This window comes from Opisthocomus hoazin, chromosome 19, assembly GCF_030867145.1.
Source record: "Opisthocomus hoazin isolate bOpiHoa1 chromosome 19, bOpiHoa1.hap1, whole genome shotgun sequence".
NCBI classification, from domain to species: domain Eukaryota; kingdom Metazoa; phylum Chordata; class Aves; order Opisthocomiformes; family Opisthocomidae; genus Opisthocomus; species Opisthocomus hoazin.
Genome location: NC_134432.1, coordinates 18,510,793 through 18,524,540, shown reverse-complemented (window position 1 = coordinate 18,524,540; position 13,748 = coordinate 18,510,793). Strand labels below are relative to the sequence as shown.

The 13,748-nt window shown below is 37.8% G+C and overlaps 1 protein-coding gene across 8 annotated transcripts in view; it reads left to right on the top strand.

Moving 5' to 3' along the window:
- GARNL3 (GTPase activating Rap/RanGAP domain like 3) overlaps window positions 1-13,748 on the top strand; it is a 61,887-nt gene that overhangs the window by 12,503 nt on the left and 35,636 nt on the right. For 5 of the 8 annotated variants that reach the window (XM_075439403.1, XM_075439402.1, XM_075439406.1 and 2 more), the window contains exons 2-11: window positions 1,919-1,988; window positions 5,132-5,206; window positions 6,670-6,769; window positions 7,198-7,316; window positions 8,101-8,165; window positions 10,590-10,653; window positions 10,914-10,940; window positions 11,343-11,418; window positions 12,023-12,121; window positions 12,673-12,776. In XM_075439403.1, coding sequence (XP_075295518.1) covers window positions 1,919-1,988; window positions 5,132-5,206; window positions 6,670-6,769; window positions 7,198-7,316; window positions 8,101-8,165; window positions 10,590-10,653; window positions 10,914-10,940; window positions 11,343-11,418; window positions 12,023-12,121; window positions 12,673-12,776 — 799 coding nt within the window. Of the gene's footprint in view, window positions 1-1,918; window positions 1,989-5,131; window positions 5,207-6,669; window positions 6,770-7,197; window positions 7,317-8,083; window positions 8,166-10,589; window positions 10,654-10,913; window positions 10,941-11,342; window positions 11,419-11,766; window positions 11,862-12,022; window positions 12,122-12,672; window positions 12,777-13,748 lie in introns of those variants that run through there. The other 3 variants (XM_075439405.1, XM_075439409.1, XM_075439410.1) reach the window with 3 other exon arrangements.

The window sequence follows — 13,748 nt, the reverse complement described above, 5'->3', positions numbered from 1 at the left end:
TCACTGCCTACAGGGGTCATATTGGCTGTATATGGTCATTTTTGCCTAGGAAGGAGTATAGATGCGTTTGTGCGACGAGGGGTCTGGTGGAAAGGCAAATGACCAAGAAAGTATGGGGTATATGTTACTGGAAGCAGTAGTGTCATCCAAAGGTTTTATTCCTATGAAGTTAAAAAGGTAGCTCTGTTGTTGCAACATCTAACATTCCTGCTTTAGGGTGTGGGTCATTTAAAATTACTGTTACTGTTGTGTTCATATCCTTCCTGCATATTTTACGTACTGGAAGCAAATACTAGAATTATTTTGATGAGTTTTAAAGTTTCATTAGATACGTCTTGTTTGTATTGCTTCTTCTTGGGTGAAGACATGGAATCCAAGTGGACAGAACTCAGAAATGTGAATCGTGTTTAATAAATTTTAAGTACTTGTAAACACGAATCCAAATAGAAAAACTGTCTAAAAATTAAAATGTTTCAGAGTATCTCCTACAGTCAAGAAACGCGTATGTGGATGTTGCATTAAAATCTGATGTTTCTCTGTCTATCAATACAACATTGCAATTTACAGTACTGATAATTCTCGGAAAATCATAGAATCATTAAGGCTGGAAAAGACCTCTAAGATCATCAAGTCCAACCGTCAGCCCAGCACCAGCATGCCTACTAAACCATGCCCTGAAGTGCCACGTCTACACATTTTTTGAACACCTCCAGGGATGGGGACTCCACCACTTCCCTGGGCAGCCTGTTCCAATGCCTCACCACTCTTTCAGTAAAGAAACTTTTCCTAATATCCAATATAAACCTTCCCGGACGCAACTTGAGGCCATTGCCTCTCGTCCTATCGCTAGTCACTTGGGAGAAGAGACCAACACCTGCCTCACTACAACATCCTTTCAGGTAGTTATAGAAAGTGATAAGGTCTCCCCTCAGCCTCCTCTTCTCCAGACTAAACAACCCCAGTTCCCTCAGCCGCTCCTCATAAGACTTGTTCTCCAGACCCTTCACCAATTTAAATTTAATCTCTTATTGCTGGATGATGAGTTTCTTGTTTGGTTTGGTTTTTTCCATTAAAATTAAATGACTCTATTTTCGTTACTGCTGACTGAAGGGTGAACTCTTAAGTTTGAAATATGATGGAGGGTTTGAGCTGCTAGTCCTGGTACAGACTGGGTAATCAAGATTTATGTTAAACTTGCATCTAAGTCTTTATTTAGATTTCATTTGGAGGCTTAGTGTTTATAGTTAGAGGAGGTATTTGCTATCTGTTTTGACCTCATGAAGCACGTAGTGATATGCTTAATGTGACGCGGTATGAGATTATATATGATAGTGCATATGGATTTTGAAGTTTGCGTTCTAGGATTACTTTTGCTTGCTTGACAGTTTTATCTTTGTTAAGGTTGATGGGGAGAAACCTATGAAATGCTGTTCTTTCCTTGTGCTTTTGAATTAAAGTAATTGTTTCACTTTGTGTGTAGGCTGAAAAAAGGACTGAAAAAAACAGTAGCAGCATACTAAGCACGAGCTTATTGAGCACTGTGCAGTTGTCCTGTTCGAGGCATTAAGTTTACTGTAGGTTTTTCTTTGCTTAGATTAAGCACAGATTTCAAACATGGTTATAAGCTACCACCTGCTTTGGAACTCTCATTACATCATGACTAAATATTTAATTTAATCACAGCTTTTGCTTCCAGTCAGGGCACAGACATTTCTTTTCCTTTGGGGGTAATATGAAAGCCAGACTGCAATGGCTGCTAGAGATTGTGCACATTTTAAGGAGTGTTCCTTGCAGTATTGAGTTTATGCACTGCGAACCTTGTTGAGCAGGAATGATATTTGTTAATGGCAGGGTATAGCATTGCAGGAGATCTCAGACTAGTTGATTTGTGTATACTGATGAAGTGTTTCTATTTCAGCTCTGTCTCTGAAGATCTGGGTTGCAGACGCGGAGAGTTTAGCAGAAAGCATTACGGATCTGTGGAGCTTGTAAGTTTACATAGCCTGTCCTTCGATTTTAGCAACTTATAATGCAGAGCTCAAATCTTTTTCAATTCCAGGTGAAAAATTTGATCTAGTTTGGAAAATGTGCTTTCTAAACTGGACTTGAAAGTTATAGGGTAATAAAAAGAGGCTTCAGAATAGATATATTAGACCTGTGCTAGGAAATCTTTTTACTATGTTATTTACGAATATTTCATCATAACGGGACAGCAAGTTTTATATAAATATGATGTTTTCCCCTAGATCAGAATTGAGCCATTTTTTCCTCTTATGAGCTGAAGACTGCAAAATACTAGGGTGGTATTTGATTAAGTACTTACAATTATGTGAGTTAAAAACTGTGTGCATGCTCCTGTTTGTACATATATATGTGTGTATGTGATTTTATGTGTGCATGCCTCAGAGTAGTGGGGGAGGGTTTAAAATTAAAACAACTAGTCAGAATAAGGATATTGAAAACTGTTCCCTAGAATCTGTCAGTTATTCTGCATTTTCTTCAAATTCAAAGATTATGTTGACACTTAATTTTTCTCATATATAAATTTCTTCTCCACTGTGAAAATAGCGGTATGTCAGCAGTTAAAATAATGTCATTCTGTATACAAGGCCATAATGAAATAATAGATTCATTGATTGATAGAATGGAAATAACATAAGCTTACTATAAGAAAACAGAAGCAGGGAGGGGTGAAAAAAACCAGCTCCAGCTCTCTTGCTGTGGGGAGAAATCACTGATTTTCTACTAGCTATAGATGTAATTTAAAGTTCTGGGATAGTATATTTATTAATATGCATATAAATTGGTTGTAAATTGGTGGCTTAGTTGCTGGAAGTTACATTGCAGGAACACCAGGTATCTTTCTTTTCTTTCCATACAGTCCATATATTAGATGTGGTGGTTTAATCAAAAAAACCAAGTGAGCTGCTTTCTGCTAAGAGAAGTGGGGTTTTTTTTGAGGTTTGAAAACCCTTCATTGCTAGTACTTAGATTCTTTTTCTGGAAAAGAAAAATGTATTGATAATTATAAATTCACAGGAAGCTCACACAAATGGTCTTGTCTTTTGATTGGTTTTCTTGAAAGTCTGCTGGTATTTTATGACAGTGTGTCATCTTATCTTTAAGAGTAGAAACGTATAAAGGTGCTTGTCGGCCTTTCAAATTGCTAAGTGTTTAATATTGAACCTTTCTTGCTTAATATTTTCCACAGCAGCATCTCAGTTGCTCAATTATTTCCAAGTTTTATTTATTACAACACAATTATTTTGTCTCTGCCCTAAACATGTTTTCCTACGTCACTGGTGTAATATGACCAGTTTTCCATATAATTTCTCTCACTGTTTATACAAGGCACCAGAATGTGTTGGGATTTTTGCCGTGCTAGTTTATTCCTGACATAGCCTAAGACCGCTTCAAAGCAAGGAGCAAAGAGAACTTCAAAATAAATGTTGCGGTAACTCTTCCACCAAGTAAAGGGAGAAAGTATTATCCTAGAATAACATGGTTTGCTAGAGGGAAGCAAGAAATGATATACCGTTGCATTATTGCTGTTCAGATCCCATTTCGTATGCTTGGTATGATATGTGACAATCTAATTTTTTACAGTTTTGAGAGGAGTAACATGCAATATCATTGGCAGCATTCTCCTCCTCTTCTCTTGTAGGGATCGTAAGCACTGTTGCTGAACACATCAGAATTGTTGTGTTATCTAATGTGTTAATGACTTCCAAGAGCTTTTTTAAGAACAAAGAGAGTTTCAGTGTTCTGGGAGTCCCTGGATTCCCTTATAAAAAGACCAGGCTGTCTTTCCAGGGTATTTATGAAACTGTTGAAGTCTTCAGCTGGAAACAAGCCTATTTTCTGATGTTAGTGCTGGAAGCAGACCAGGACATCTCCTGTCCCTTATGCTGTTCAGGATCATCACTGGGTACGATGTTTGGAGAATCTTCCTGCTCTCCATCTTCTGAAAACAGCAATATATAAACAGCAGTAAAAGACTGCTAGTCCCAGTAATACTGCCAACAAGTAGAGTTTTAGACTTAGCAAGGCTGAGAGGACAAGAGTTATGATAGAATCATAGAATGGTAAGGGTTGGAAGGGACCTGAAAGATCATCTGGTTCCAACCCCCCTGCCATCAGCAGGGACATCTTCCACTAGACCAGGTTGGTCAGAGCTCCATCCAACCTGGCCTTGAACACTTTCAGGGAGGAGGCATCCACAGCTTCTCTGGGCAACCTGTGCCAGCGTTTCACCACCCTTGTGGTGAAGAATTTCTTCCTAATATCTAATCTAAATCTGCCCTCTTTTAGTTTGCAGCCATTCCCCCTTGTCCTATCACTACACACCCTTGTGACAAGCCCCTCTCCATCCTTCCTGTCGGCCCCTTCAGGTACTGGAAGGCTTCTCTAAGGTCACCCCGGAGCCTTCTCTTCTCCAGGCTGAACAGCCCCAACTCCCTCAGCCTGTCCTCGTAGGAGAGGTACTCCAGCCCTCTGATCATCTTCGTGGCCCTCCTCTGGACCCGCTCCAACACATCCATGTCCTTTTTATGTTGGGAGCTCCAGAGCAGGGCGCAGTACTCCAGGCGGGGTCTCACGAGAGCGGAGTAAAGGGGCAGAATCACCTCCCTCGACCTGCTGGCCACGCTTCTCTTGATGCAGCCCACGATATGGTTGGCTTTCTGGGCTGCAAGCGCAAGTTGCCGGCTCATGTTTAGCTTCTCATCCACCAGTACCCCCAAGTTGTTCTCCTCAGGGCTGCAAGACGTGCAATCATGTCTGTAAGACCCATTGTTTTGAAAGGAGCAAGGTTCAAGATCAGTTTCTGGAAAGCGGACAAGTCCCTCTGTAGGCATTCTGTGCGTTGGTGCAGCCAGAGTTTGAGACATGAGAATTTCCGATTAGTACCGGGATCTACCAAAAGAGTGAATGAATGGCTTTCCCGCTCATGCCTCCTGAGAGTTATAATTGGACCATTCCGAATCGGTGGTCAAATTAGCAATAGCTGTGCTGATCCCTTCTCTGTTGGTAGTCATATGAAGCCTGGGAGAAGAGGAAACCGTAGTAAGCTTTGATGCTGATCATATGGCCATTTTTGGAACTAGAACCTTTATCTTAAACTCTCTTACAGCTTATATCTAGTGATGCCGATGGAGCCATTCAGAGAGCTGGACGGTTCCGCGTGGAAAACGGCTCCTCTGGTGAGGTAAGTGGCTAAAGATACTCATAGAAAGCTGAAAAAAATAATTCAGCTTCAGTTATTCTTCACCACTGAGTGAGGTATTTGCAGTCAATTACGAAGGAAGAGGACTTGAAAAATGCTAAATAATATGAGAATGTAAGAATCTAAGAGGAGGGAGATAGTGGGGATTTTTCTTAGTTTTTCTTTCAAGAGTATGCGATCTCGACAATATAATTATTTAAGGGAAAAGCTGCTATTTCATTTAGTTTTGGTAATGTTTTGCTCACCTGGTCATGTCAGAAGAAACATATCTATCCTATCTTCTGAATAACACTTCACAGTCTCTAGTTCATTGCTTTATGTTGGTGTCCTGGTGATACTACTATGTTCAAGCTGACCTTTGTGCTTTTAAGTTTATTCCTCAGTATGATGAGGTTATAGCTTTATATTTTTTCTCCCCTTAGTTGTCTTTTGGCAACTATGCTTATCTTTAAATAAGAGATAAAGAAGCTGAGTGGAGCATGAGAGAGTCATTCCCTACAGATTCCCGTGCTGTTAAACTCATGGTGTGTCCCTGCAACTACTCCAGTGACACTTAGGTTTCTACTTATCTTCATCTTTTATCTTCCTTTGCAAAAGTTTTTCAGCTGTAGATATCATCTAATATTGAAAGAAAGAAGAGCTTATATTTTTGAAATAAATGCAAGGTCTTCATAAGCTTGTATTGAACTAACATTAGCAGTAAACTATTACTGATCATCTGTTTGCATCAGCACTGGGTGCAGAATTTAAAGCAATCTCACTATTCTGCATTGAATCTCTGTGGGGTGATGTTCTGTTTACTGTCTTTTTAGTTCAGTTTCATTCAGTGTAAAAGCTGATTAGCTTGTATTGCAGAAAAATTTTCTGAGTGGGTGAAGAATGGCCATATGGTGAATGGATATGGAGAATGGCTTTTTCTCTGCATGTGTTAATTGTTAGTGGAAAAGGACTTGAAGGGTGCTTGGGAATTTAACTTAACCAGCTAACCCAGAAACAGCACTGGAGAAATTCCAGAGCATGCTCTGGTCTAGCGAAGAGTCCTTGAGGATTATTTTCAGAAGGCCTAATAAAATGAACCCTGGAGGCAGAATTCAGTTTGTTAATTTATTTATTTTTAAGTTTTCAAAAACTAGTCTTCAAATTTCATGTTGAAATAAGTTCTTTTCAGTGGAATACTAAGCTATTACCCACACAGTGGTACAATAGGAGAAGACTGTAGTTACTTAGAAAGAAAAGAGGAGAAAAAAGAAGAGGAGAAGGAGAAGTTTTAAATTCAGCTGAACAACAACTGACTTCAGAATAATTCTTTGCTTTTTAAAAAACAGTATGCAGCTAAAACTTTTCTGGTGAATCAACCACTCTTGACTGGCTTTTACCTATATTATATTCTCCTTTTTTTTTTTTTCCTTGGCATTTGATCTTACAGTCTCCCGATTCTATTTCAGAATACAGACAATGCTCCGGGCACATGGCACAGAACTGATGTGCATTTGGAAAACCCAGAGTATCATACAAGATGGTACTTCAAATATTTTTTAGGGAAAGGTAATTATCTTTTTGTGAATGGATTGAAGATTTAACCAATGAAAATGCAATGTGGCTTTGAATTGTTATTATGTAAATATGGAAGAAAGCATGGTATTAATTTAGTATTAATAAATTTTATGTCCTGCACAGAAAACAAGTTCTTGTTGCATGTTGTTTAACCTGAAGACAGAGGATGGGTTTCTGTAAGCGGCAGAACCTCTGCTACCAAAAGGGATATTTTGAAACCCTTCTTGGCCTTGAATGCTGTGCCTGTCTCTTGGGGATTTTTTTATACATCTGTATATAAATACATAGTTATTTATGTAGATAAGTATATATTTTTATGTATCAATGAATCTATTTGCACATTTATACGTGTCTGTGTGCGTGAGCGGGTGTGTGTCTCTTCTTTATGGTTGATAATGCTACTTGTTTTTTCCTAACAGTTCATCAAAATTATATAGGTACAGATGCAGAGAAGAACCCTTTCTTTCTGTCTGTGGTACTGTCTGACCAAAATAATCAACGTGTTCCTCAGTACCGTTCAATACTTTGGAGAAAAATAGTAAGAAACAAATATTTCAACTGTTGCTCTGAATGTTTTTTTGTTTGCTTGTTTGTTTTGGATGTGTTTATTGTATACATTTTTGCTTTCTTGAGAATTTCAGTATTTAATACATATTTTTCATTTTATACAGTAAGAACATATAATTCTAACATAGCAGATAAAACTAAACTAGCTTTGTAGATAACATTACACTAAACTTTCTGACAGAAATCTGTGATGCCAGACATTTTTTAATTGTTCTTACCTGCAACTCTGTTACTTTTAGAAATGTTGCCTAAATTGTTCTTGATGATGTCCTGCGATCAGTTTAGGACTTTATACTGCTTTTAGGATTTTGTTATACAACGTTAAGAAAATGGGCAGGTGTGATACTGGTTTCACTAACATTGTTTAATGAATTTTTTTCACTTAATGTTTCATAAGAGCCTTTTATCCAAGAAATTTATTTAAAACTCTCCCATATGCATGCGTGGTTCACTCTTTAAAAAAAAAAAAAAAAAGAAAAATCATTCGTAATCTCTGCTAGTTCCAGCAGCCGTCATACCACATGCTAGGATAGTCAAAACTAAGTAAAACATAATTTTGCACCGTCCATGACTTTTCACATTCAGTTTTTCTTTTTTTTTTCTTTTCCCAAACCAGTAGTGAATATGGCTAAGTAAAACTAGCGTGGTTTTGTTCTTTGTTTTTTTACGTAATTGTTTTTATTAATATTCCTATTTGAATATGCAGAAGAAGTCAGTATGTCCTGTAATATCTCCTAGTTGTTTTTTTTTTATAGGGTACTCAGAAAATATGTCTCCCGTACAGTCCCACAAAAACATTATCAGTGAAATCTATTTTAAGGTATGTATTTACAAATAAGTTATCAGTTAAGATATGTGTCCGTATGCCTTTTCCTGTAATTCACTGCTTGTGCTGCATGGTTTTCATAATAGATATATAAAAACAGTAAAAACAGGTTTACAAAAAGGCAGCAAAAAGTGGTTTTGAAGCTTGTTCTGGAATAGACAAAGTGACAACTTGAAACAGAGAAAAATTCTTAGCAATTTTTCTTCAGTAGAGGGACTATTTTCAAGGTAATTGTAAGACAGATGCCAAGTGGAACTGCAGTGGTTGAGAAGAAATACCTTTTTAAATTAGATAGACAATAAACAGACCAAAGGAACAGCAGATTTGGGCTAGAGAGGTGGCTGTTATGTGGCCCTAGCATAACAGGAAGCAAACAGGGAAGAAATGAAGAATTATTTCTTCAGTTGATTGTCTCCATGTAAGTCTCTTAGGGTGTGTTATACACACGGTCAGTAAGGCCAGGAAAATTCCTTCCCCCAGCCACAGTCTGTATGGGCATGCTCATACTCTGTCCTGCCCCTCTTGTGGCAGAAGAGAATAGAAGATGAGCAAGCCCAACACCATTTCCATTTCTTTCAATGTTACAATCAGCTGAAATGTCAGAGCACCTGTTTGCAAAGTGTTCATTCAAATTTAATCTGCAGTTTTTACAATCTCATCGTGTTTGGTTTTTTTTTTTTCAAATCCCCCGCTGACAACATCTTAAAATGCATCTTCTGTAAGGATTTTACCTCCTCTAGAAACCCATAAAAAGTGCCTTCGTTTACTGAACAGACAGTGTGTACCAGATAAATGGGCAGTCTGGAGGTCTTCAAAACCTTTGATCTGTATGGAGTGTGAGCAAATGTCTCTTGCTTGGTTGAAGCCAGTCCACTGGATAACACGGCCAGTGCTGATGTGGGAGGAGAATTCTGGGAACAGAGCACGTGTTATGATGTGAAGTCACTACCACCAGATCTCTATTTTCCTACAATCGCACAAGATTTCTGAAAAGTCCCAGACTGAATTTGCCAGAGAGGCTAGCAGGCCATTGAGCCTCACTTCTTAATTCTAATTTTCTGGGCTGTGGCTCTGGTTTGGAGTGTCAAGATGGTGAGATGAGCTAAGCCTGCTCTTCTAACTCCAGCAGCGCTGGCTTGAATAGTGTTCCTAGTTGTCAGTACTGCGTGCTATACCTGCATGCTAAACTGCACCTGATCTTCCATGTGTGCCCACCAATCGCTGAAATATCTCTTCCTAACATCCCTTTCTAACCCAGCATCGCCCTCCACTCTCACCCACATATACATTTTTGGTCAGGCATCCCAGAGTGGAGAAACTTTGTCTTCCGTTAGCTAGGGTCATAGCTCTTTTGCTGAAACACCATCACATGTTCCATCCTGTGATGCTCCAGTGTTTTACAGAGGAAAATGCAGGCTTGTTTCAGACCTTGTTCCCCGCTTCTCCCAGGGTCTGTGCCACCTGCGATCAGATCATAAATGTCATGCCCTTTTGCTCACTTGGGCTTAGACTACAATGTCTTCCCTGACTATTCTTTTACAGTCCTTGAGCCTTCCCTCAGGCCTGATTGATATTCCTTTGACATTTCACCCTGTTCACAGCCAGTGTGAATCTAGGGACAAAGAATTTTGGTTACATTAATAAACCTTTTTTTTCTAAATTAATTGGAACATATTAATCCCTTTCAAAAGGAACTAAAGCAAATCCTGTCTGCACTGTGATCTAGCATAAGAAATGATGGAAGGATGCATCAGATTTGACCTGCCTGTTAGTCCACTGTGCCCCAGACACACTGCATTTGGCACTCCGTGACATGCTGTGCAATTCTATAAATTAATACTGGGAGGGAAAAAATGGGCAAAAGTAATAGTAAATGCAGAAACACAAGTTAGGAAAAAAATGCTGTAAATTAGATATTTCTGTTTATTGAGGCAGTTCGTATTGCTTCTTAGTTAAATATTTTTTTTCTGTTGTGTTTGTCGATCTCTGGCATGTGAATTTGATGCTGAATTGCTCGTTTTTCATTTAACTTGCCTTGAATTATTTTAGAAGAGAGAGAAGAAAACCTTACAAAACAGAATAGATTATTGGGTCCTCCTAAAATTCTCACAATGGTTATGTATAAAGCCAGAGTGAAGGGTGATGGAATGAAGCTCTGTGCTGTATAAGTAAATACAGTAAATTTAAACTTGATCTCTATGCAGGGTGTCACTAATTTCTGGTTTTTAAATCCAAAAGAAGCTTAAGAAGTCTTGGACGTTAGTATTGTGGGAAGAAAATAGCTAGTCCACAAACCATTGCATGTAAGAGAGGCTCTTTGAACAATTCCTTTTGTAACCAGTTCTAACTGCAAACAGTGGTTTAATGTTGAAATATATACTTGCCCTTCTGTAAAGCAGTATTTCATTTGCATTTCAGTGCTATGAGTCTCAACAAATTTGAGAAAAGTCCAAGGGAAATATTTCATCCTGAGATACAAAAGGTAGGAGGTGACTTCTGTTGTTTGGTTGTTTTTCTTTATTAGTTTTTGGAAAAACAATTCGTTAAGTATAAATGCTACTAGTTTGTGTCTTTCAGTAGCAGGGTAATAATGATGAGTAGGGTAACGTGATACTGCAAAGTAAAATGTCTTTATCAGTTGAACTGGCCAGTTCAAAACAAAACTTAAATAAACAAGGATGTTACAGTTTTATTTGTACTATCTTCAATATCAGTGTGCTAAAGATACTGTTTTGTTTATAGGATTTATTGGTTCTTGAAGAGCAAGAGGTAAGCGTAAACTTACCACTTCTATCTCACAGACCTGTTCAATGAGTACAGCTTTGTATTTGAAATATTTGCACTGACATGCTTGTGATAACTTAGAAATCAATTGCTCATTGCAGTAAAAAAAGTAGTATTTCTTTGCAATAGATGAGATCATAACTAATTTTAAGCACCGACTTAATATATCGTATTAACAGATTACCAACTTGTTATACAGTAAAATTCATAATTTGTGATCAAAGGTCAATTTTTAGGTATCTGCTACTTGAGCATGTAATGAAGTTGGTGTGAAATGTGTATTGCCATGCATTGGATGTGTACAAAGGTATCTATGTAAAGGTCCTTAGAGAAAACATGAAGTCTTTTGTTTGATTGCTTTATTTTATTGATTGGTTTATTTTTCAGGGATCTGTGAATTTTAAATTTGGAGTCCTTTATGCTAAGGATGGGCAGCTTACAGATGATGAAATGTTCAGCAATGGTGAGTTTTTCATCTTATTCTTCATTGTTCTGTTCATCCAAATTAAAAAATGTGAGATAGTGCCTACACATAGAAACCAGAAGGGATGTAATGGGTATGTGAACACTAGTTTTGTTAGGTTTTTCCTGTTCGAGTTTGGTGAAAAATTGTAGGGTAGAATCTTCTAGTTCTATAAAAGATAGCTGTAGAAAACATACTATTACGACTTGGAAGGTATTGAAAGTTCTTTTCTGGAAATAGACTACACAACGTAAGATTTGGAAAAAGGAAGCAGTTGAAGGAGGCAACTGATGTTACCTGAAAAAAATCACTGTTGTTCCTAGTTCTTTCACTCTTATGTTTTTGCAGCATCATCACATTCTTCTATGCGCTTGAACAGTGTCACTGTTTAATGTCACATGATGATGCCTGTTCTTCAAGACTGGGATGCTGTTTCTGTAAAGGTAGAAGGCTTGGATGACATGAGGAGAAACTAATTAAGCTGAAACTGTAGTCCTCATGTTCTGGGAGCAGGACCTGCTCCTGTATTTTGACTTTTTTTTTAATAGGTGTTCTGCTACTACACGTGCTTTGCTGTTGTAACATTTCTCCCTTCCATCTGTAGAAACAGGAAGTGAAAGCTTTCAAAGATTTTTGGATCTCTTGGGTGACACAGTTACTTTGAAGGGCTGGACAGGCTACAGAGGAGGACTAGACACTAAAAGTAAGAACTTATCTGAAGCAAAAAAGTGGAGGGGCTGCAATATAAATGTTTTTGCTTATTGCATGTGCATATTGTATATATTGTAGAAATAATACATTCCCAAAACAGACTTTCTCATGTGCATGCTAAACGTTCTGCTTCACTTGGAGAAAGTCAGGTTAGTTTAAATCGCTGATATGGAATGCAGTTGAAGATAAGTATTTGTATGACCTGTATTTTCAAGTTGAATGGTTTCACTTTATATTGGAATGGGGTGAAAATAAACTGATGTGTTACTTGCTTCATGATAGTAGGCGTCATGGCTTGAAGAACCATGTGTGATTTCAGGAGGCTAGGTGAAGGACGTCGTAGGTTTTGAGTGTGTGAATGTGCAGATTGGGTTGCAAACTCCGGTTTGGACCCAAGTAAAACATGCAGCGTGCACATTTTCTAAAATGGATCAGAAAAAAAGGATGACTAAAGAATGTTTGATAGAAGGACCTGAAATATCTTTTGATCTTCAGAAAACTTAAAGGACGTATTCCTGCTGAGAATGTTGTCTTCCCTTGCAGATGATACAACAGGAACCTGTTCCATCTATACAATTTTTCAAGGGCATGAAATAATGTTCCATGTTTCAACCATGCTGCCATATTCTAGAGAGAACAAACAGCAGGTACATGGTTCTCTCTCTCTCTTTTGCCTGTTAGTATTTTAGAAATGTGAGTCTTAAGACTTGCTGTATTTTTTCCTTCAGTATTATACTTAATGCTTAAAATTTCATGATGTTTGTTAGAAGATAATGCATCATATAATCTCTAACATGGTACAAAAGACAGTTGCAAAGAAGGTCAAAATTGATTGACTGAGAAGTGATTGAGTACTGTGTTATTCAGATGACTGGTAGAGCTACACTGCTGCAATTATCATTACCTCAAAGAATTTAGGAAGGTTGGAAATCAGACTTGTGTGTGATTTGTCCGAATACTCACATTTGTAACACACAACTCATACTCAGGTAGCAATTCATGTAGCTTGAAAGAAAATCCCCATGTAAGCATGTTAATGGCAAGCTTTTTGCATTTGCTCTAAAGCACTGTTGCTGCCCTCTCGTAGATTGGCTAGGTGGGTTCATCGGTACTTGTTCAAATGTGCTGTCGTGCATTCCTTGAACCTTTCTCTGTGTTATATGATGACAAAAATACTTGATAAACACATGCATTTACTTATACATCACACATTCATAATGATTTACCTAAAATTACTTGCAAATCACTTGTTTTACTATTTTCTTGTTTAAGCAATAGTTACATATTGTGTATTATTGTAATAATATAATTGGATGATATAATTCTGTTGTCCTTTTTTTATTTCCATGTCAGTTTTCTCATGCTTTTGCCTTGGATTGATGACAAGATCACAGCAGAAGCCAGAGGCCAATCAGGACATTTATTGTTTTTAAAGAATAACTCAGCATCAGGGTTTTTTTTTCCTTTTATTTCAAGTGGTGGATTTGGTTTGAATGCTAGGTGTTCTGTGCCCAATTTGTGAATATTAATTATGGAAATCATGGAAACTGAATGCTTTGCTAACTTAAAAATATGCAATAGCAGCTATTTTAGCAACTGCCTTGTGTGTGCACCATGGC